This window comes from Tauraco erythrolophus, chromosome 1, assembly GCF_009769465.1.
Source record: "Tauraco erythrolophus isolate bTauEry1 chromosome 1, bTauEry1.pri, whole genome shotgun sequence".
In the NCBI taxonomy this organism is placed as follows: Eukaryota; Metazoa; Chordata; class Aves; order Musophagiformes; family Musophagidae; genus Tauraco; species Tauraco erythrolophus.
Window position 1 is genome coordinate 52422974 of NC_141465.1, and position 23359 is coordinate 52446332.

At 43.1% G+C, this 23359-nt stretch overlaps 1 protein-coding gene across 1 annotated transcript in view; it reads right to left on the minus strand.

Annotated features, from left to right (window-relative positions):
• The window catches only part of FRMPD4 (FERM and PDZ domain containing 4), a 421749-nt gene extending 399329 nt beyond the window's left edge, over window positions 1-22420 (minus strand). Inside the window, exon 1 of the mRNA XM_086609395.1 lies at window positions 22323-22420. Coding sequence (XP_086465521.1) covers window positions 22323-22420 — 98 coding nt within the window. The remainder of the gene's footprint in view (window positions 1-22322) is intronic.
• Window positions 22421-23359: the final 939 nt, after the last annotated feature.

A 23359-nucleotide genomic window follows, 5' to 3' on the forward strand; every position in this document is an offset into this window, starting at 1 on the left:
TATCTTCCCATTTAGACATCCAATCACACTTTGACCATCACTGCAGATAAAGAACACTTCGGTGAATTTTTTTTTAACATCCTTCCCACCCCCAAGTGTTTTTTTCTTTTTAAAACTAGCAATATTGTCCATGATACTGTTTTGTTGACATATTCCATCTATCATCCCACTGCCAGTTTGCCTAGCTTTGTTAGGTCCCTTTGTTGGGCGTTTTTCACACTCTATTGCACTTCAGGTGAGCTCTTCTGTCATTTGAAATGTATTTGACAGCATTCATAGTACAGCTCTGCAGTCATCGCTTGGCTGGCTTTTTGCCAGCATGGCGCCTGAGTATTTACTTATATTCCTTGCTTTTCTATGGCTTGCCATTCTATAAATCATATTTCTCTCACCTCCTTGTTACTTAATTGCCTTAACAGCTCCACTTCAGGAATTTTGGCCAAAGCAGTTTTTAAAAGTCCAAATAGATTATTTCAGATTATTTTACTTTTGACATTACTATGCTAACATGTATGATAAATTGTCAGTAGATTGAAAACCGCTTCTTTTACAGCATCTATGTTGATTTGTATTATGTATCTTAATCTTTCTATCGGTTTCTAATGACTTCCTTTCATTGTTATTTCTTCCTGTTACTTAATACTGATGCTAGACAAACTTGTTTATAATTTCCACAGTTATTTTGTTTGTCTTTGTTAGAGATAGGACTGAAGTTTGCTACCCTAAGGTCTGCTGTTAACATTGTGTATTTTGTTAACAACACAACCATTTCGTTCCTGTGTTTCCACAGAATACTTGGTGAAATAGCAGCCAAGTTTTCTTTTAGATACGTTTCCGCTTAATATAGCAGCTTGTTCTAACATCTCTTTTTTTAACACCTCAGTCTCACAAGATTTCAGCTTTATTAGCTGGAAAATAGCTATTTCCAATGTTTTCTGTAGTCAAAATGAATACAAGAAAATAATTCCATTTAAAGATTTCATCTACCTCCTCTACATCTTTAAAGGCACATGGATCGTAGAGAGGCAGCATTTGAAAGTACCATCCTAACCAAGCACCAATAGGCATGTGTGGAAGAGAGGGAAGGGAGAAGACTAGGTTCACATCCCTGATCTGTGCCCTTGATCGAAGGACCAAATGGTCATGAAGCATACATATCAAACAGTGTCTTCAAATTTTGACAACACAATAAAATCAACACATTAATTATCCTCATTAAAGAATATCGTATGTAGACAAGTCCTTAGTCATTTTCCCCATTTCTATATATTTAAATGCTCATTACTTTCCTTGACAACTAAGAATACCCCTGTCTTAGAATAACCTTCAGGCTTAAACCCTGCAATCTTTTACTTCGTCAGCCTTTCTTCTGTGGTCCTGAGAGAAGCAGGACTCAACAAGTCTAGCAAATATGAGGCTCAATCCTGCCTTGCTATTGAACTCTCTGCACCTGTTGGTTGGCAGCAGTTTTAGTCTGTAGGGAATGAAGACTGGGTCAGCTGTTCTTCCATACCCTCTTTCTTGGAAACTTTAAACAAAAATGAGCAAAAACTCATTAAGAAAGTCAATTGATCAAAGTAAGGCAGAGGAAAAGCTCCATCAAATTGTGCTAGACTGAGGACAGGCATGTTTGCATTAATACTCATAGCAAACTCTTCTGTTACTTCAGCCTGACAACCTCTGTTTGTACAAAAGTGAGATTATAAGTCACCAGATAAACTAATCAAAGGACTTGCTCTGTAGCTTTGTCATATATTGGTCATGAAGTTGGACATTTACTTTATTCCCTTGAGTCATTTCGTACTGAAATGGAGTTCTAGCCTAGCGTTTCATTAGATTCGTGAGCAATATAGGCTGAAACAAATGAATAAAGGCAGAAAGGTATTGAATGTTTTGCAGGTGATTTTCTGATTGGAATGTTTTCATTTCTGTTGAGAATTCAAATGTTTTTTGTGTTTTACCAATTCAAAATAAGAATGTACACACATTGTTATCCATTTCATGGAGCAGTGACTCTAGAAAGTTGCCTATATACATAAGATGGCATAAAGTAATAAAGGGAAAGTGTCATAGTCACTCTTAATTTCACAGAGCAACTACAGCAGCAGGAAATGCAGTTACCAGCAAATAACACAGTGGCCTGAAGGTGAACATATGGTATTCGTCATACTGCTCAGCTGTGAGACTTGCCAATATGGCCATAGGAGGGAAAAAAAAAAACACAAAAGAAACTATTTCATTTCAGTGGAGTGTATTACTGGTTCGATGTAAGTAAACCCTGTTATCAAAGGCTGGAAGTTAAATTAAAAGGCAAGTGTAGAAAATTCTGAAACATTTAAGATGAAAAAATTATCTCTCTGAATTGCAGGAGACCATGTGATCTCTCACTGTAATCAATTGAAATAATAGAAATTTGGAATGTTTAATTATACCTCAGTTCAGCAAATAATAATCTTTATCTCACTGTATTCATATGAAAGATGGTGTGGGTGAGCATATGGATCTTAAAGATGATTAAATTAGTGACTAATTTACTGCAAAAAGAGAAGAAAAGACATATAAATAAAAGTTGGAAAAGAAAAAAGTATTTTCTTTTACTGTTAGCATATGATTAAAAATAGAGTATAAATAAAATTTAATATTTCAGATAAACATAGTAAGGCTCATATTTAAGATATAATATTCCCTTACATCTTAGCATAATTGATACCTGATTAGATAAGGCTGGTAGATCCTGGCTCTTCTGCTAATGAGGTTTGTGGCTACCAGACTGGTGGTTGTGCTGTAACTGTTTCCACTTTTGTGAGACTTTGGATGGGCCAAAGAGCTGCTCCCTTTGATCATGGAGGGACAATACCACAGATACAATAATACACCTTTCTCATAAGGAATGAATTTACCTTTTCAGAACACATAGATGCTGCTGTGGCCAAGACACTGAGGAAGATGTGCCAAAAATTAGGGTCCAAAAGCCTTATTTAGGTGGGTAAATAAAGGATAGAGTTTTACAAAGCGCTCAGCTGGCAATAATTTCCCTTCAAGAGACAGCTGATAAGAGCTCAGCACTTTCAGAAAGACGTTATTTACTTAAGCGTGGGTATTGGAAAGTTTGCCTCAAGTGCACAGGCTTGCAAAGACAAAACTGTCTTGTTTCTTTAAACCAAACTCAGGGTGAAAATAAAGCTGACTGAAATGATGGTTAGCTGATTAATCTGTATAATGTGCTGCCACAAGATCTTACGGAGGCTAAGGGCTGAGTACAATGTGCTGTATGTGCAAAGTTGTCTTGGTTTAGAAACATTTAGTGATTATCATAAGATGATGGCATAATTCCGGCTGGGAGGGACCTCAGAAGGCCTCCAGTCCACCTCCTGGCCCAAAGCACAGTCTGCTCTGGAGTCAGACCAAGATACTCAGGGCTTGGACCACTTGGGGCTTGAAACTCTCCAACGATGGAGATGGCACAGCCCCTCGGGGTGATCCGCTCCACTGGCTTACTCATGGGAAGACCGTTTCTGCCTATACTCAGCCCGAACTGCTCTCATTTCAGCTTGTGTGTGTCATCTCCTGCCTTCCCACCCCGCAGTGCTATGAGGAGGCCAGCTTCCTCTCCTTTGTGACCTCCTTGTAGGTACTGGGAGTTGGCTGTCAGGTGTTCCCAAAGCCATCCTCAGTTCTCACAGTGGGTCCCACGGTCATAAAAGCCAAATCCATCACTGATAGCAGCTGTGCAGCCAGCTCAAGCCCCTTCCTCTCAGCAGCAGGATCCAGGAGAAAAGCATCAGGACTTCCCCTGGCCGTGGGCGGAGGGGCAGCCCCTCACCATTGCCAGGAGTCGGACACTTCCAGCCATCCCTGCCACCGGAGCCCCGCTGTGTCCCAGAGCCTCCGCCTGGACCCTTGTCTCTGCCGGGGGCTCGGGGAGGGCCCCCTCCGTCTCTCCTTCGTCTCCCCCCTGGGGCCGGGCCGCGGCTCCTCTCCTCCTGCGATCCCCGCCCGGCGCAGGCACAGCCAGCACCACGCCGCCTCTGCCCCGGGAACGTGCCGGAGGGACGGGCAGCGGTGTCCCCTCTCCCCCGGCACGGCCCTCCACCCCATGGCACCACGGCTCCCTCAGCCGGCACCGCCCTCGCAGAGAAGTTTTAAACTAGTTCAGCTAAACCCGGCTAATTTTAGGTATGAACTCTAGTAAACTGGTTTAAATTCAGCTTGCAGTGACTCAGCTGGCATTCATAAACACTAGCGTAACAAAAAACTAATTTTAAATCTGTCTTCTTGTGTACAGTTGCATCGGTTTAAGCGGAGGGATGCGCAGGCGGATTTAAGCTAAGCTGGAGCTGCTCGGTTCCAGAAGAGCCTAGGTCTGGAAAAGCTGACGTGCTGATATGACTGAGACTGTTGGTTGTAATTATAAAATACTTCAGCTCAGGCATCTTCCTGCTGCGGGGTACAAACTAATCACCCGCTGCCATACCGACAAAGCCTTTCTTCTTCCAGGTGCTCTCGGTGGAGCGAACGAACGCCTTCCTCCAAAACACCTGCTGTCATCCGCGGCCTCAGAAAGGCTGGTGAGCTGGACACATCACCTCCCACTTCCATAAAATAATTAAAATTCCCAAGTAAAACACGATGATGTTATCATTAAATTGGGATTGAATCCAAGGTAGTAGAGAGCGCGGAACAAGCGGTCCCCTTCCGCCGGATCAGATGCCTTTCTTGGCATTAATTGGGAGTGCGTCAGCAGGGGAGGTAACTCTGTTAGCTAAACGAATAACATTACTGAAGTTTCCCAGGTTGTCGGTGCCAAATCTGTGTTTAATCGGCCTGACTTGGAAAGGCTATAAAGGATCATTTATTAATCTCTAAGGTCAGGATTTTAGCAAGGATTTTGAATTATTAAAGAAACTGGCTGATAATTGGGGCAGGAGGTAGAGTCACGCTCAGCTTTGAAATCACAGCATCAGCAAAACTTTCTTGAGACCTATTACTAGATTCAAAGAGGCTGAGACACGCATTTATACACAAGAACTGCATTTTCTGTTGAGTGATTTAAAATGCAGTAGTAAAATCCATCTGGATCTAGCATGTTTTAGGGTTTGCTGAACTAAATTGTCCATGATACTTTCATTGCTTAAGAGACATGGGTACACCACTGTAACCAGAGATTTAATGTTTCCTGACTTCCATTAAATAAAAATCATCAAACATGAAGCTGTACCAACTTGAACAGTTGTACTGAGCTATAAAACATAACTTTGAGAGTTTGGTCTGAGAACACCTCAGGGATGCAGGCAGAGAAGCGAGAGCGAATGAGGTCTCCTGTTGAGACTACATCTCAGTGGCTTGAGCGACCTCCTTTCTGCATTGCTACAAGCTTCCTTCTCCCCATGAGGATGAACCATCTATCCTGTACTTGGTTCTTCTGAGCAGGACGCAAGCACAAGATTCCTTGACTTTTTTTCACCAGCTGCTAGCCTCGTCTCTTAGTGTTCCTTTCGTAGGCTGCATGATTAACAAAGAAGTTTCTCTGGGCAGTCTCCATCCTAAACAACATAAGTACTACAAGTTTTCATCCTCTAAGGAGTAGAAGTTGACTTCTCCATTCAACTCTGAACAGATGGGAAGATGTGGATCATACACCACAGATGCAACAAAGCCATGAAAAGAAGCAACATCCCCTAAAGATCTGATCAGGCACTCAGACTAGTCGGGGTTGTGGTTTAAAGCAGATTTTAGTGCCACATTATTGTTGTGAACTCTCTTATCCTATATGGAGACACAGGTTGGTCTAGCTCAGGCTGTTAATGGGGAAAGAGATTCACTGAAGCTCTACTCACTGGAGCAATGCAGCTATGGCTGGCTGGACTTCTCTCAGTGTAATAACCCAGGCATTTAACTAAAACATTGTAACATAAATCACCTCTTGTCATTAAAATCCAGGATCATTTGAGATGAAAGTGATAACGTCTGAAGTGTTGTAAAATTTCTTTCCTTCCCCTGTGTCCACACCCACCGTAGCTGAAATTGCATTCAATTGTATGAGAGGTAAAAAAATTATATTCCTATAATGCTTGCTGACCTAAGGTCAGTGTTATCTTACTGGAAGTAAAAGCATGCATCCAGACATCACTTTCTTTTAATAAGAGTGAAACACTTGCTACGTACTTTCTTCTACTCAAGAATTATATTGCACAGAAGGGATATATATCCCCTAATACATTCTTTTTCCATTTTTCCATTGCCGTTACTTTCTCAGTATCAGCCTTTGAAAACCACTTTAATAGTTCTCTTAGTGAGAATGGTCTATTTTTTTCCCATCCCTTTGAGCTATTTCCTGTGTGTAAACTGGAGATGTTCGGAAAGGCAATATGCTTTCACATTATTAGAAAATAGTTATGTTATTGTTTTTACAAAGACCAGCAGCCACAAGATGTTATTAAATGTATTTCAGAATATATTTAATATTCAATTACAAGGCAGAAGAGATGGCTTGAAACGAATCTCAGGATGGGCAGACTCCTTTGGGAAGTGCCATCTCCAGACTGAAGATTTTTAGCCATGAGGCCAATAAGCCATTGGAATATGATCCCAAGGACATAAACAGAGAGAGAGAGAGAGAGAGAGAGACTCTAAATCTAAATTGGAAAAAAAACCCTAGCCACTCACTTTGGCAGAGATAGAATTTCACTCTGAATATTTTCTGAACACAACTAAGACGCTTGAACTTGTTGCGGTTTTCATGAAAAGAAAGGTGGTTTAGGGACTGTTTTGTGCAGGTTAGAGTAGGTGTTCCTAATGGATGGAGTAGAGGATTTAAAGCCTCTAAAGGATTCTGTGAGTATTTCAATTTAATCTTCTAAAATATCTGTATTTTCTATCTGAGGAACACAGTGTGCTTTACAGTTATTGATGAACTATGTTTTAGCAGCCCTGTGAGATCAGTAACCATATGCTTGCTATACATGCAGAAACTGAGGCACACAACGTTGAAGTAACTTTCCAAGAGCCACAGAAATGAATAAAAATACCATTGTCCTGTGATCCCTCTGCACTGCTTCCAGCCTGACCTGACACCTGATTCTCAGAAGTGATACCGACCTCTCAGGCCACTGGTGAGATACACCCCTGTGAGCTACACACAAGGAAGATTAAGCTATGGCAGGATGCGGGGAAGGGGATACCGTTCTTTGGCTGCCATGCAGTTGCCTGCCCACTGTTCTCTGTATTACCAAGCCATTATTAGACCAGATGTTGGGAAAAAGGATAAAATCCCATTAGAAGAAACAGTTATTTTGAAAAGTAGAGGCTAAGTGAGAATAGGCTAGAAAGGACAATATTTGACAATAGTCTTTGAACAAGATTTCCCACTTCTGGCAAGTGAATATGTGAGTGTTGAATATGTGAGTGAGTGCATAAGAAAGACCGACGTGGTGCCATTTTCCATCCCATGGAGTTGAGAGAAAAATAAAGATAGCAGTCAATTTGACAAGAAGCCTGTGGAAATTATTTTGTTGATTTATCTCCAGTGATTTCTGGTCACTAATATTTTAAAACAGCAACAAAAAAAATGGCACGTTTAGCTTTCTAGAGGTATAATTGGTCATAAATGCTTTTGATTTTTGTTCATCAGCACTTACATTTCCAGTGAAAATTAATTTCCTAGCAATACACTTGACCTGAAGTTCAATGATTATAAACAGGGTTTACTGAGCAGCTGACCTGTATAATCTCCTTGCCGAGGAATTACAGGTTGGAATGAAATCCTGAGCTGTTGATTTTTATGATGTCCCTGACCATGGCTCTGAAAGGTTTTAAAAATTCATTTACAATTCAGGAATGAGTCACAGTAGTCCTTCATTACATATGGAGAAAAAAAGTCTAATGACTTCCACTGGGATGATATTGCGTTCCAGTAGAAGGACTGTAAAATCTATTTCTGCTTATGGCACTTCATTTTTTTAACTCCCTCCTCTGATTTTCTTACTTTGAAGAACACAAAAAATTCCCGAGAGACACTTAAGCTTTTTTTGTATCCATAGCAGCCAAAGGAAACCCATTTTTCCAAAACACTTTCCAGGGAAAGAATTTCCAAGCTGTAGGGGAAAAAAAACCACCTAAAATACTTTTAAAAAAAGAAGACAGTTTATCTATGAAAACAAAACAGCATCAGACAAACATTTCTGCTAAATTCATGTAATAAACACCCATAAATCTTAAGCTAGTTGTTTGCAGATGTACGTGTGTATGATAATATTAAATTCGTGTTTACACGTGCAGCATTACTGTAGAAGGTTCACTGATGTTACCTACTACTTATATAGAAATAGTTACTTTAATCTGTTATTTTATAAGTTCTGTTAGTTATTATTAGATACAGAGTAGTTAAATAACAATATAGCGAAAGCTACCTGTGGTAAAGATTGATAAGTATTAACTCTGTTATCTATGTTTGATTCAACATCCTGGTACTTTTACTCACATGGTTTCGCAAGTGCAAACACGTATTTTCCATTATTCCATTGTTTCTTAGTTACTTTACCTACATACTTGCATCTTTAAGAAGAAAAGAAGGACAAAAAAGAACACAGCAAATATTTTTGTTTAGGTTAACTGCTTTCATTTCAGCATTATTATTTAGTATGTATTTAGTCATGCCACAAATCTGGCTTCACCTCTCAGATTTCCTCCATTACTGTTTCTGCGCCACGGTTCTCTGTCCCAATCTCGGGCATGTAAATGATAAGTGCTTTAGGGAGGGAAGTCTTTTATGACTAACGAAATGATTGCTGGTGGTTTGATGACCTATAAGGTATAAGGACTCATTTGGCAAAGAGACCGAAAATCTGACATAACGCTCTCATATATTTGCTGATCCCTGCAGTAAAGGAGGTTGGTCACTCATAATAACTTTGACATGAAAGGGACTTTTTAAATTGCCCATGCACATATTTCAGTGCTAAAACTTATGCACGTATTTCCAGTTATTTTTCAAGTGACAGGAAAAAAGGAAATTCCAACCCATGTTTAGGTGAGGAGGAACAATGCATTATCTGGAAAGAGGGTTTTGTTAATGAAATAGTTGCATAGGTGGCTACATGCACGAAAGACTAAGAAAATAGGCAGAGGACACAATTCTGTTATTTCAAATTTTGGCATTGAAAGAAAAGTGCTGTACTTGAAAGAACGGATGAACAGATTGCTCTTAAATTGGGAGCATGCTTCCAGGGACTGGATTCACACGTGTCCTTAAAACAACAGGGAATAAGGACATTATTTCTACATGTAGCCGTTCATCCTGGTGTAGGGCAGAGCAATGAAGACTCAGGCCAAGAGCATGTAACCTACTATTAATTCTCAAAGCAAGAAGTCTGATATTCAAGCAATCACAATCAGAGGGAATAGTTTGAGCTACTTAATAATAGTGGTTATAGAACACAGGTATTTTTTCTACATTTAGCAAGGGGAGGAATAAATTAAATCAATTCAAGAAGGAATTAGACAGTAATTTGTATGAATAATTCAAGCAAACCCTGCCTAAGCCTTGTTAGATGTTAATGTAGCTATAAGTTTCTGGACATCTGAAACTAGACAGGCAGAGCAGAAAAGCTAGCCGGAGAGATGAAACTTTGTTTGAGCTGTATACTTCTACAGGTGATTCATAATGCTTCTAGAAACAAGGGGAGACGATGAAGCATGAGGGTGTTGGTGCAGGTGGAAATGGAATAATAAATGTGCCTGTCCCCCTGCAGAGCAGTGATGGGAGAATGGGACTATTGTTCCTGACTGTGTGTCCTTGATGCTGCTGTCGTACCTTCTAAAGCAAAGGGAAATCTATGAAACAATCTGTGTTCATTTCACTGAAAGGATACGTCTAATTCTGAATCTCTGACAGCTATCTCAGAAGGCCCTTTGATTTATTCTGGGACAAACTGAGGAACTTCGCTTGGCAAATACTTCTGGTTTCTATCCAACTTAACTTCTGCTTATCCTTTAGTATTTATTACTAGTAAGTGGATCAAGCTCCAGTTGTGCCAAATAAGAAACTTCATCTACTCGCAACCACAACAACTACGTTTACCTTGCCCAGTGGTACCAGACAAGAGTGGGGACAGAGCAATTTCAGCTGAAGGATTTGGTTATTTAACAACCATACGGAACAGGCAAATTACTGAAATGCTGTAACAGCTTGCCCTTTGAGAAAGACTTTCTGTCACAGTCAACCCTCAAAATTGCACATTTCTTTCACTTCCAAATGACTTTACTAACATTCGGTTCCTTTCCTTCTCTCCCCTCTCTCCAAAAAAACAAAGCAAACCAAACAAACTAGCAAAAAACCTTAAAGCCTCAAAAAGAATGCAAAATTAAGGTTGCTGTGTATATTGCTACTAATGGCATATGGAAGGTGCAAAGATACTACAAAGATGACTGCTGGCCCTAAACCAGAATACGTTAAAATATATCCTACCTTGATTGTTACCTGTGGTGCAGCAAAAAGCTGCAGTCTATCTAGTTCAGGTAGGTTTCTTCATTTTCCTGTGAAACAGTCCAGCAAATTAAGCATTTGCTTTGTCACTTCCGAGTCCAGGAGTCTGACCTCAATACTCTGAACTGTCAGTCTTCTGGTACCCAAAGCCACTCACTGCTTCAACATGTAGTGAGCTCTTTATATTGAATAATACGGGCTGATCTACCAGGGCTTCAAATGTTCTCTCTGTGGTTTCTCTTCTACCACAGCTTTCTGCATACTCTCACCATAGCTAGCTAATGTTTGCTTTGTTCTTTAAAAAAAAAATAAATCAAAGTCCAGTTGGCCAGGGTTTCCCTGCCAGCCCCTCTCGTTTTCCCACGCCATCCCAGGTGTCCCTCACGTGGCAAAACTGGGAAGGTGAAGGACTGAGTAGTGCTTGTTGAATGGAGAGGGACTTCTTGTGAACACAGGCAGTTTGTCACTGGTGAGAGACAACTAAGTAAGCTAGAGCAGTCAAGTGGGAGGCTTTGCTAGGGTGATTTAGCAGGAAAAAAAAAAAAGAAAAGTGATCTATACATCCCCCTGCAAGCTCCCAGCTGCCCTCCCCCAGCTCCAGCCAGTGATCACTCCTGCAGAGCAGGGCACAGTCTCTTCATCATGCTACTCCTCTCTCCCCTTTCTCTCCCAAGGCAAATGGCTTTGCCACAGTGCAAAACTGCCTCCCCACATCATGGACAAGGACAGGGAAGAGATTTTGCTTCTGTTCTTCTAGCGCTGCAAGTCATTTTGGCTTTGCTGTGGCTGTGCTTTGTGCTGGCTCAGAGTTAAGTCATGGCTTGATAGTATGCACTGCGTTAATGTCGGGGGTGGAGGAGCAATCAGCAAAGGGAGAAAAGGCTCACTGCTCATTCTTAATGACACTTTACACAATCAACCAAGATTATGTCAGCCTGGTGATCGGAGTAAGGAAAATTAGAGCTGAGGCTCCTCAGTTCTGTGCCTTGCGTTTTCGCTAATTTGTTGCTTGGGCTTCCTTGTTACAGGCAGGTTTGATAATAACCCTCCAAATAAGCAGCCTTACATCATCCTTTCCAAGAATGTGCTTTCTCTTGTTAGAGCCTGGTTTCCATTTTTACTGGCTCACTGCTGTGTTTCTAGGCAGCTAAACCCCAGCACATGTGTGAAGGATACCTTCTTCAAGGGGCTCCATGGCACAATGTTGCCCTGTGCCATGGATACAGGCACTGGAATGGGAAGCAGGAAGCTTTGCCTTTATGTGCCATGTTTTGGCAACTACCAGATTGTCTCAGGGTACCATGTGCAAAGGAAGCAATACACGCTTGAGCCTGGAGGCCAGGGATTGTTGCAAATATAATTAATAAATAGCGAAGAGTGTGAGGAGCCTGGGAGAAAGCAGGGTAGAGATACCAAGATGAGAGGAGAGGAGGTTGGCACTAGGTCATGAGCTGGGACAGCAGAATGGGAGAAAGCAAGGGACACAGAAGGTACCACAATGGTGATGGGGACACCAATGTGACAGCCAGTTGGGAGCACAGGTGTGAGTGCACTGGGGGCTAGAGCACTAGGGATGGAGTTGGATGCATCATAGATGGGCAAGGAAACTGGGACCAGATCAAAGAGCCAGGACCTAGTGGTAATGGTTGAGGAAAAAGAAACAGGAGTGACACAAAGGCAGGAGGGGGATTTTCTCCATGCTACCGGGAAGAGAAAAAAAAAAAAAAAACATATATACACATATACATATATATAGTTTCTTACAGAAAAATTCAGTGCCCCATAAAGTTTTCTGTTTTGACCCAATTCCCAGGTTCTCCTTAACAGGACTCCAAGGCCTGAGCATACAATTTCCATTGCCTGTTGCTGTTTTCCATTGCTTCAGACCTAGCAAGGAGGCAACGCCTCTCTCTGCAGGGTAGGGCAAGAGATCACAAAATCCCACCTCCCACTGCCTGCCTGACACATCTCTGTGGTGGAAGAAGCAAGTATCTCCTTTGCTTCATCCTCAGACTGCCCATGTGCTTATCCTAGGTTTTATGAAGGAGGTGTCACGACAGTTAACAGACACAGATCTTTGAGGTTCATGGGTAGACAGTGCTCAAAATATTTGATATTAAGGTGTGTGCAAGTACTAGGTACAGCTTTCTTCAGAGAAAATAGGATCCTTCTGAATATAGGATAAATACCCATGGGATGGAAAAAAGAAATATCAAATAAAACAAAGGATGTTTAAAAGGCTGTAATAGGCAGGAGATGGAACAGTAGAAGAACATGCGGATTTTTTTGACCAATGCTCTTTTTAGTGACAGGGATCCAAGCCAGATTCCCTTTCAATGCCAAATACATCTATTGAAGTCCGAGCAACAGACTTAATTGCAGCAGGAAATTGCTGTTTTAAAAAGCATATCTGTAAAGAATGGGAGAATGCATATGGCACATATGTGCCTCGACAGTTTTGCTAAATAAACCATGAATTTTGACAAGTGTGTATCTGTAAGTTTGCCATGGAAATAGGATTGTGTAACATCACAGCTGAAACAAAAGTTCAGCCTCTGAAAACTGCGGGGGCGTGCTGCTAAAATGTTTGCTTCGAATGTTAGCTGACTAGTTTCATAACTCCCATGCATCTAGTTAATGCTCTTTTAGACAATATGTGGAAAAGGTGGATACCAGAACTGTACAATAAAAGCATTAAAGATTGTTATATCTAATGGTCAGAGCAAAATTTCAGTGTTTGAGAAAATGACAGAAGTTTCTTGCATTGGAAAATTTAAGAGATGAGACTTCCCAGCTTGTTTATACAGGATTCTGTAAAGCAGAAGTGTGGAAAATATTTGGTTCTCTGTTTAATGAAGAAATTACACTGCAGGGGTATCAATATCATTTGAGGGAACTGGTTAGTTCGGCAAACCAATAAGGAATGGGCTCTAAAGGCTTTCTCTTTCAGGTTGTTAATACAGAGCCATTCCCCTGATGCCAAGAGCAGGAACTACAATGAAGAGGAGCTGTTACTATTAGTGACCCTGTGATTCAGCTCAGGAGTCTCATCCGGAACCCATCGAACACATTCTCACTGTAAACTACTGGCATGTTTGGCAAAGTGTCAGCTGTCCCATTAACCAAGACCAAGAAAAAGCACAGGTGAAAAAGCACATCCCCACAAAACTCCTAGAAGTGGTAATTCTGGCACAGGTTTATTATATTAATTGTTTCATTAGTATACAAATGGAGAAACAAACTGCCATCAACCATAAGGTAGGCATGGACATATTTATCAAAAAAATAAACAGCAGGATGAGTATTCAGAGCAGCTTCTGTTGCACTGATCACTCAAAGCCACCCTGCACTGGCTTTGTCAATCCGTCATTCCCAGTCAGCCCACCTTGACCTGTGTGCAGGGGACGCAAAACCTAAAGTAACAACATCAAGTTTTCCAAATTTGACCTGAATTTCAAAATCAAGTTTTGAAAGGTCTGTTTTGTAATTCATACAAACTGGCACATCCTGTTCCTCACGGTATTAGCATGACCACAGCATCTTTTCCAGGTGGCTTTGGCTGCCCCTTGTTGTAGAGGGCTTTCCTACCCTGTTCTGGGTCAGTACATGGCAAAAGCAAAGGCATCCTGCCCCTGGCATGTGCAACAGGAATTGCCACTCTACCATACCTCAGTTTTGCTCTATCCAAAAAGGAAAGCTGACTGGGGTAGGGGGAAGGGTGATGCAGTACATGTGCACACACCTGTGCATGCAGGTATGTGCATGCACGCAAGAGTATACATGCACATGTGTTGGGAGACAAGTTCTTTAAGCTGCAGTCCTGGAAGAAACACATTGCTGAAGCAGCCAAGTGTCCATTTCTCCTGTTCAGTAGCCACAAAATGTCCCAGGCACTGTACAAGTCCTGCCTTACCCAGTGTGTCTCAGGTTGCCACGATTTGCCTGGGGAAAACAGTCCAGCTATTGCTGTGGCTTCTTTTGTTGCTCATAAGCAAATTTTTTCTTGGGACTCTATTAATACTAGTGTCCTCTATAACAAAAAGCAGCAAACATGTAAGACAGAAGCCTACATCTCAATTCAGTCTCTCTAGACAGTGTCCCTTCCAAAATGGCATGCCATGGAGGGCTGAAACATGGGATTAACATATCTCCTTTTGCTCTCTGCTCCCATGGATTGGTTGGAGATAAAATATTAGCACAAAGCTTTGAAAAACCCTTGAAGTTTGGCTCTGACTACACCTCTTACAGCAGGCTAACGTCATTTACAAGACCAGGGCAGCAGAGGCATACAGCAAATACGGAGCATCTTGGGATGAATTTGAAATTCACCAAATGACAAGGATTCTGTTACAACAGTTTGTCTCCCCCATGGCCAAGACACTTGATCTATTAAATGATGGAAATCACAAACCCTGCAGTTCCACTGCACTGGGAGGATTGCATTAAACTCAGTCAGCAGTTATCGGTAATATGGGACAAAAATCTTTACTCTGAAAGTAAGCTTTGAAAGGTCATAATGTAATCACTGTCACTGATGGTCTCCGCAGTGGCGGTTGGCCTGATTGCAAAGCAACAGAGAAGCAACGCAGATGCATAAGTTGAACACAAACCCTAAACTGCTATTTTTGTCGCAGCATTATTGGCAAAATTATAGACACGGCACACATCAGCTTTCTCTGTGCTTGCTAGCCTTAATAAATTTACCTTTATTCTTCACCAAATTTCCTCTTTATTGTTGTTCTGTGAATGCTCATTATGAGTGAGCACAGAAATGCCAAATGAGACAGGGAAAGTGGGAAGCGTGCCAAGGAGTCAATGGGAGATTCAGACAAGTTTTCCTGGCCCTTTTACTCACAGACAATGTAATACATGAGTTAAAGCTGCACTGCCAGATTAGATCTGGAGCTGGATGTGGTGACACCTTCCACTGCAATGAGATGTGGAACAGAGATATTTGAAGCCTGATTTGAGTGTTGAGGATTTGCACCCTGGCAGGTGTTAGGAGCTGCCAGTTTGCACCAGTGCTGGCAGTCCCCAGCTCCCTCACACCCACAAGTTCAACAACAGAGGCATTTCCTGGTGCCATTTTTTCATCTGGAGGGCACTCCCTGCTCAATCACATCTTTCAAAGGGGGTCTTGAAGCCTCTGTGCTGCAGCATGTCCCTAAGGCAACTGGCAGAATAGATTTCAGCTGTCTCTTGGCTCCTTCCAGAATACCGCTCACATACCACAGCCTGGTTATGGACAACAGTCAGTGGAGTTAATCCCAAACCATTTTTAAGGTTGTGTAGGTAAACATCATTGAATTCTCTTGCAGATGCACTCATATAGAATTAAAAAGGTCTTCAAGTGATTTAGTGCTCGGACTACAAGTTTTGAGGTAACATGTTATTGCATGCCAGCTTCTACATAAGCATCGGGGTGTGTGCTCTGCCCTAGCACCGCTCTAGCTTGAATGACTTCACATTTGCTATATATTAGGAATCATTGGCAATTACTGCAGATCCCTCATACATAATAATTTGCAATCTAATAGCTTGCTGTCTCTACTACACCACTTAGTTTATATCACTTTGAAAATAATTTCTGCTTAATTGAGTTAAGGTCAACTCTTATTGAGAGTGCTGGCACAGTGACTAAATGCAGTTCATCTTATTTACTCTTAACTCATATTTTAACATTCCTGAGTGTTAATGTACAAGAAGCAGATTTTTTTCATACAGGAAACAAATAATTAGGAACATCCTGAACAGTACAGCTGTTTAGCTTCACTGTATGTTGTGATGCTACACCTCTGACTATGCCCAATTCTCCTGAAACTAAAATGGTCTCCTCTTCCTGGCAAATCAACTTCTTCTTGTAAAATCATTCAGTAAGTTACTTCTAATAGTGGCTTTAAAAATGTGTCATGTGCTGCTTGAATGGCTCTAATTTGCTTAATAAAAGGACAATTTTTAGTTAATCAAAAGGTTCTCAGTGGATCCTGAGTTAACAGTTGGCTCGCTGACAGGTAAAATTAATTAGATTTTTTTTTTTCTCCTGCAAAAAGAGTAAAACAATCTCTCGCTCAAACACTTTTGTGATAGAAGCTATGAGGAGGTATTTCAGGCATTTATTCTCTGAAAAGCTGTCAATATCAAACTTAGTAAAAAATAATAAGTCATGAATACCAGTGCTTGTGTACAGCCATCTTTGTAATCAAACTGATTTTAAGCAACAAAAGTTTGCAGCCTTAAAGCTGCTCCTCTTTCTCTCTTTCACCTTAGTCCTAAACACCATAGCACCCTACCTGGTTGTAGGAAAGGCTGGCAGGTCCTGTCTCTGCCATTTTCCCACAGCACCCTGCCTGCCTCACACAAACTCACAAGCACTCTCTTCTTAATTAAAAGAGAAGATATTACCGCATGGGACTGAAGTGGGCATCAGCACGCTAACTGTAGTACCAGAACCCAAATACCACAAGCTTCTGAGTAACTGCTGTTCCTGCGGCTTCCAAACCAGGCTCAATATCTCTGCGGCACAAGCCAGGGCTCATAGCAAAATGCAGCCTCTCAGACAAAACCCCAGCTGGTTAATGTAACCACCAATGCTCTACAGAAAGATGAGACAATTCCTGTATTGACTCAAATCTAAAGCAAGCTTGAATCTAAGGTGACCTTCAGCTTTAGAACAGCAGTGTTTGAAGAGCAGCATACTGGGCATCAAAACATCCAGCACTCCACACTGCCTCTCAGCCTTCTTCCCTCCAGTCCCAGGCATAGCTGAGCCAAAATTTCTCTCTTTCCTCGGTGAGCCCTTGCCTGAGCCCCAGACACCCTTCCTGTCACCTCATACACAACTCCACAGTCCCTTTTGAGAGGCAAAAGCCACCTCACCACAAGCCTCCCTCTCTCCCACACTGCATTCCTGACCTCCTGTTGCCCATCAGCCCCAGCCACCTGCCCCCCAATTCAAGGGCTTTGCCCAATTACACAAGTAACACTGCTTCAAGCCAGCTGTGAAGTAGATAATTACTGTTGATAGGTGAGGGACCATTACTGGAGGGGATCAGGAATGCACATTCTACCTCCCCAGGTAAAATGGTGCTTGTCTTGCAGCTGCGATCACAAGTCCCATCATACTATGACAGAACATCCCAAGGTGAAACCTTTTTTTGCTTTAGGCATTTTATAGCATCTGCCCCAAAGTGAGATAGGAAATGGCCAAATGAGATCTAAAAGATTCTTATTGCCAAGTGCAAGTCTGCACATCACTTAAAATACAGCTGGGGTCACTACAGTTCTGAGGTGCTTAATCAGAGGAGGTTTGTTGTTTTTTTCTCCCTCAAATTAACTTATTATAGCTATTAGACCACCTGCCTCAATTCTGGAGAAAGTCATAGCCAGATCCAAATCCCTGGCCAGAGCATGAAAGGTGCAGAGTAACCCTGAGTTTATGTGGCATTTAATAGGAATCTGTCATGGTTTGATGTGGGGGGGATGGTTCTGGTGGCAGAAGCTGCCCATCAGACCGGACTCCCATCCCCCTTGGGGCTTAAGCCAATTGGTGCCTCTGCAAATTGCCCTATTTACGTCGGGACAAAGGCACCAGAAAGGTGTGCCTTTTCCCAGGAGCAAGGTGAAGGGAGGGTGGCGCTGCCTCCGCTCCCCAGCGCCCAGCTGGGCTGGCGGCCTGGGCCGGGCCGGTGCCAACCGCTGAGGATGGCGGCGGCGGTGGAGCCACTTGGGGAACTCAGGGAGAGCCCCGCTCCCGGGGTGCCCACCGGGCCGAGTTCACCCAGAGAGGACTGAGATCTGAGATCTGAGAGAAACGGCCACACCGACACCAGGTCAGTGAAGATGGAACGGGACGAGGTGTGCTGCAGCTGAGTCCCCCTTGCAGACCAGTGGTGAGACAGCGAGCGCTCCCCCTCGCAGCTAAAGGTGGTCCTCGGGGGAGCAGAGACCCACTCGCAGCCCGTGGAGGATCCACGTCAAGAAGAGATGCCAGAGCCTGAGCACGGTACGCATCTAGAGTCCGTGGGATGACCCCCGCCGATGGGGAGATGTTTCGTTAAAGGAGATGCCTGAGCCTGAGACTGTTGTGAATCATGGGCACAGGTCAAGGCACATTTACGCATTTAAAGTCTGTATGGAGGCGCATTTAAGGTCTGTATGACGACCCATGCCAGAGCGAGTGGCAACAACTCCCTAAGAATCCATGACTGTGGTAAAGCCCGCACCTGGAGCAATCCGATGGGATAAGGATTGCATCCTGCAGGTAGGACTCACATTTTCCCCGTGAGTAGGGGATCCACTGGAGCAAGGGACAATGGTGTAAGGACTCCTTCTCCTTTAAGAGAAGCGGCAGTAACAGCATGGCATGAAGTGACCTGCACTCCCCCATTCCCTGCCCCCTGCGCCGCTGGGGGCGGAGGTAGAGCCGGGAAGAAAAGGCAAAGGGGGGGAGTGGTGTTGATTTTAAGATTAGGCCTTGTTTTCTTGTTATCCTCTCAAGTAACCATCTTTGTGTGCTTTTGTCTTTTTAGGTAGCTGTTAATAAACTGTTTTGCTTTAAGGAAACTGAGTCTCTTTTGCCCAGGACCGTGGTTGGTGGGTGCTCCTCTGTTCTTGTCTCGACCCTCAGCTCTTTTATTACATTTTTCTCCTCTCCATTTTACTGGAGTGAGAGACCGGCTACGTGGAGTTTAGTTGCCGGATCGGCCTAACCCACGACAGAATCAAAGGTACGTAGCACTTCTTAGGGCTTGGCCTGGACACATCATACTCCTCCCCTCCAAAGAGCAAGTACCAATGTAAAATGCTGAAATGGAAAGTAATCTGTTTTAGAGACACCTGTACATATCTACTATGGTTTCCCAACAAGGCCTATCTAGCCTTGCTATCTATATGTCTACCTGTCATTCGTAATAGCTTGTGAAGCTGCCGGCAAATTTCAAGGAGATTTGACAGAGTAGCAGAAGAATCAGGAGTGTTTGGTTTGAACATGATTCATGGAAGGAGGAAGCGAGACTGCGAAAAAATGCTTGCCCAAGCTGAACAAGTGTCCACATGGTGGCTCAACCTGAAGACACAAATCATCAGGGAATCAGAGCATGAGACTGGCTCCACTGCTCACTGAACCGCTTCTCTGCCACCTTGAAATCCATCAAAAACATGTGCTTGAAGCTTCATTGCAAGTGGAGCAGGAGCCTCAGTAAGTCAAAGGTTTCACAGGCAACTAACAAATCACATACACCACCTAACGTGAAGGTCAATCAGCTCCTGTGTTTCTGTTCACATATGAAATGAGTAACACTAGCCCTAGAACTGAAAGAGAAAAAACAAACCATGTCACTGCCCGAGTTCATCCTACCTACCTCAATGAGTGCTAAATCAATCCATTTAAACATACTGATTTTCAGCTTAAAAACAAAAAACCAAACTGAATGAAGTGGAAAATTAATGTCACTTCAACGTCTTAAGATGCTCTATCCTGAAAGATGTGGGCATGTCAGAAGAGGAGTCAAAAGCAACTCTGATGGCATTTCAGTGTGTGATAAATGTTTGTGAAAATAGTTATAAAAAGAGTTGGTAAAACCTACTGAACCCTCTGTACCTTCACCTCCCACACCTGTTCTTCACCGGACTTCAAAACACAGTGGAGTTGACCTCCTCTGGTAGGATATCCACATGATTGCAAAAGAAGATTGCAATTGTACCGAGAGTTTATCACGTATCTCATTGGAGTTTACTATTTTCAGCCATTAGTAGCCATTTGAATGGACCTTGTATGTTGTGTTACGGAGGGAGGGTGGGAGCATGCCACATGTGCAAGTACAAATGCATAGTTCAAGATTTATTTTAGCTGAGACTAAACTGATAATAATATAGACTATTATGATAAGAAATGGACACTGTTCACTGCTGTATCCACTGATTCACTGCTGTGTACTGATTTGTATCCACACTTCCTTTATTTGTTGTCTTTCTTTATATGGTGCCCTTAGCTGGTTTTTATTTCACTCTTTATGACGGCAGGAGAAGTGTAATTATTCTTGTGAGAAGCTGATGTTGTTTGTGCTATCTTGTTCCTTTTCCCATTGCTTCCTAAGGTAAATGAAAGAACAGTCAGTATGGTACCAAAATTAATTTATTTTTCCTCAAATACAGCTTTTTTCTTTGTGTGAAATGGTCACCAGCCAAGCGTTACCATCAGTGTAGCAGAACAGCAGCTGCCATGGTAGCAGTCCCGCATGCCCATGAGGCAGCCTGGGCCCTGGTGGGTGCTGCGGGGCAGCTCTCGAGCCTCCTGTTCCCATAAGCCTCACCAGAGGGGCTGATTAATGGGCCAATTTATCCTGGATCTAAGTTGAGATATAACCTGATATAGCTCTCTGCCCTGCAGGGCTACATGATAGGAAAGGAGGTTGTGACCTGTGCCCTTGCAATGTCTGGGGTAACTGCTTGTAGTAAGCCCTTAACAAACTGCTGGGGTAGTTTACAGCTCTTGGGCTGCTCTCTATTACTCCTGGGGGACAAAGATACACTCCATGTTCCCCAAACCAGGAAAGCACAGGATGCCTTATACGCACATAGCCAAGGGCACACGTCCAAGTGCACTTGCCAAGCCTTAGTACATGATCTTGACTCAGAGGAATACCTTAGATGAGAGAAAAGGATTCAATTCTCCCCATTCACTTGATTTCCAGTGAAAAAAAGAAAGAGTAACATTGCTGTGCAGTTAATACAGTCACAGCTAAAAGACCAAGACTATAGCCAACTGTACAGCAGCACACCAACCAACACACAGCCCTCCAAAAGCACGCAGAGCAGTCCTCCCCCGACCCTCTTCCCTCCCCAGACCCAGAACTTCCTCATGAGATTCTTTTTAATCTACAAATATCAAAGGAATAAGGAGCAGGTGGAGCCAGCCCAGCTTTGTCCCATAACCCGGCTTCTACCAGGAATGAGGGAAGCCTGGTCAGGCAGAAGGAAATTAGAGGTCAGTAAGTGTTGTGAGATACAGGTTTCTGTATCAGAAAAACATCCTATCTCCTTAAAAAATTTGATTGTTTACATACTCATATTATTGATTGCAAAGGACATCTGAGTATCCTGGTGTATTGTTAAGCAGTTCTAAAGATTTTGCTGAAGTCTGGTGTGTGTATGATCATCGAAAGAGACAACCCCAATTAGTATTGAAATTCAGCCAGGACTGCTCGTCTTAGCAAAGGTTAAAACTGAAGCAAAATTTGATTTTGTCACTACGTTAGCCTAAAATGCTGTCAACATCTTTCTCTTCGTGCCAACCTTTCTCTCATCCTTCCAAACCCATTTTTCTTGCTGCAGTTTTCACAGGTGCACATTCTGGTCTTCAACATCAAAAGACACAGTATCTAGGTAGGAACAAGACTTCTCTACTCTCTTATACTGGAGGGGACTTTTGACCTTTTAAGAGAAGAAAGAAACACTTTCCCACAGCCGTTTAAAAAATTAAATGAATACTGGCATATGTGTCAGCCTGGAGTTGTCTTCTCTACCTGCTCTTTCAGGACTGCATCTAGGACTGCATCTTCTCTACCTGCATTTAGGACTGATTTTTCTTCTTCTTTCAATTGCTCCCGAAACACCGCGCATGCACAAGGCATGCCCGCACCACAGCCGTCCTCTGCCGAGGTCACCCTCTGATGGGTCTGGAGGTCGGCTGCTGCGTGCACACCCTGGCACGCAGAGGGACACACGGACCTCAGTCCGCCCCCGCGTAACATAGGGGCAGTTCTCAGCACCATGGCTCGCCTGTGCTGTGAATCCACCGACGACACGGAAAGCGGCTACCAAATTTAGTGTTACTACTCACGGGCAAAACTGCTCCTCCTCCCCTTCGTCCATGAGTCCGCTGATGTCCCAGGGAATGCAAAGGGTTTGCTTTTTCCCACCGCCAAAGTCCGCCTCCATGAGAGAGATGGGAATAGATCACTGATCCTGCCCTTCACGGGAGCGAGGAGCGCATGAAGCCGCCCGGCGCCTGCTACCCCTAGGCTGGAAGAGGCTGGCGCGAGCCAAGCTCACTCCGTCAGAGCATCTCGGGGGAAGGAAAATCACACAGAGGAGAGACGGGGGGAGAGCGGCAGCGAGAGCGTGGAGCCCAATCGTCTTTCATTGTTTTGCGAGTTGGAAACAAGATACGGTGAAGAGGTCATGTGCCCTGAGTGATTTACAAACGCGATGGCCGCACGGGAAGCCGCATGAGGTTTTCTTTTCAATAGAAGCAGTGGGTTTTATTGATATTTTGACCGACATCCAGGCTTAGAGATTGCCCATTACATATCAGGGAGAGTCTTAAAGCACTTAAAAATATATTAAAACAGTTCTAAAACCCACACGGTTGGGGGATGGTGTTTCCTCCAAGCCGTTAGCAGAAGTGTAGGATTTAGCACTTTCAGTAGCAGACTGAAAACGTCTCCAAGGCAGTAAGCGGAGCCTTGGATCCCAAGCCTAACGCTCATATTCGATAAGGAAAAATAGCCTCTTTTTCTGAACCAGGCCAATTTCCTACAGGGATAAGGAAGACGACACTGTGAGTGTGGCTCTGTGTGTATCCACATACCCCTCTCAAGTGAAAAATGAGGAAAACAGCTACAGTCTTCCACTCAGTATTGAATCACGCCAGGATGCTCGCAGGGGAGTCGTACACGACACTGAATAAAGCACACACCTTTCCCAGTGTATCTCTGCCTGGAAGGGGCTAACCATATAATGCTTGTAGAAACAAGAAGAGCATCTTTGCTTACAGGAGAATACTGTGAACTCACATTCCAAGTGTTTAAAGTCCAGCTAAAGGGAACTTTAAATGTAGCATGAACAGAGAGGAAGAGAAAGCTGTCGGGTACTTAG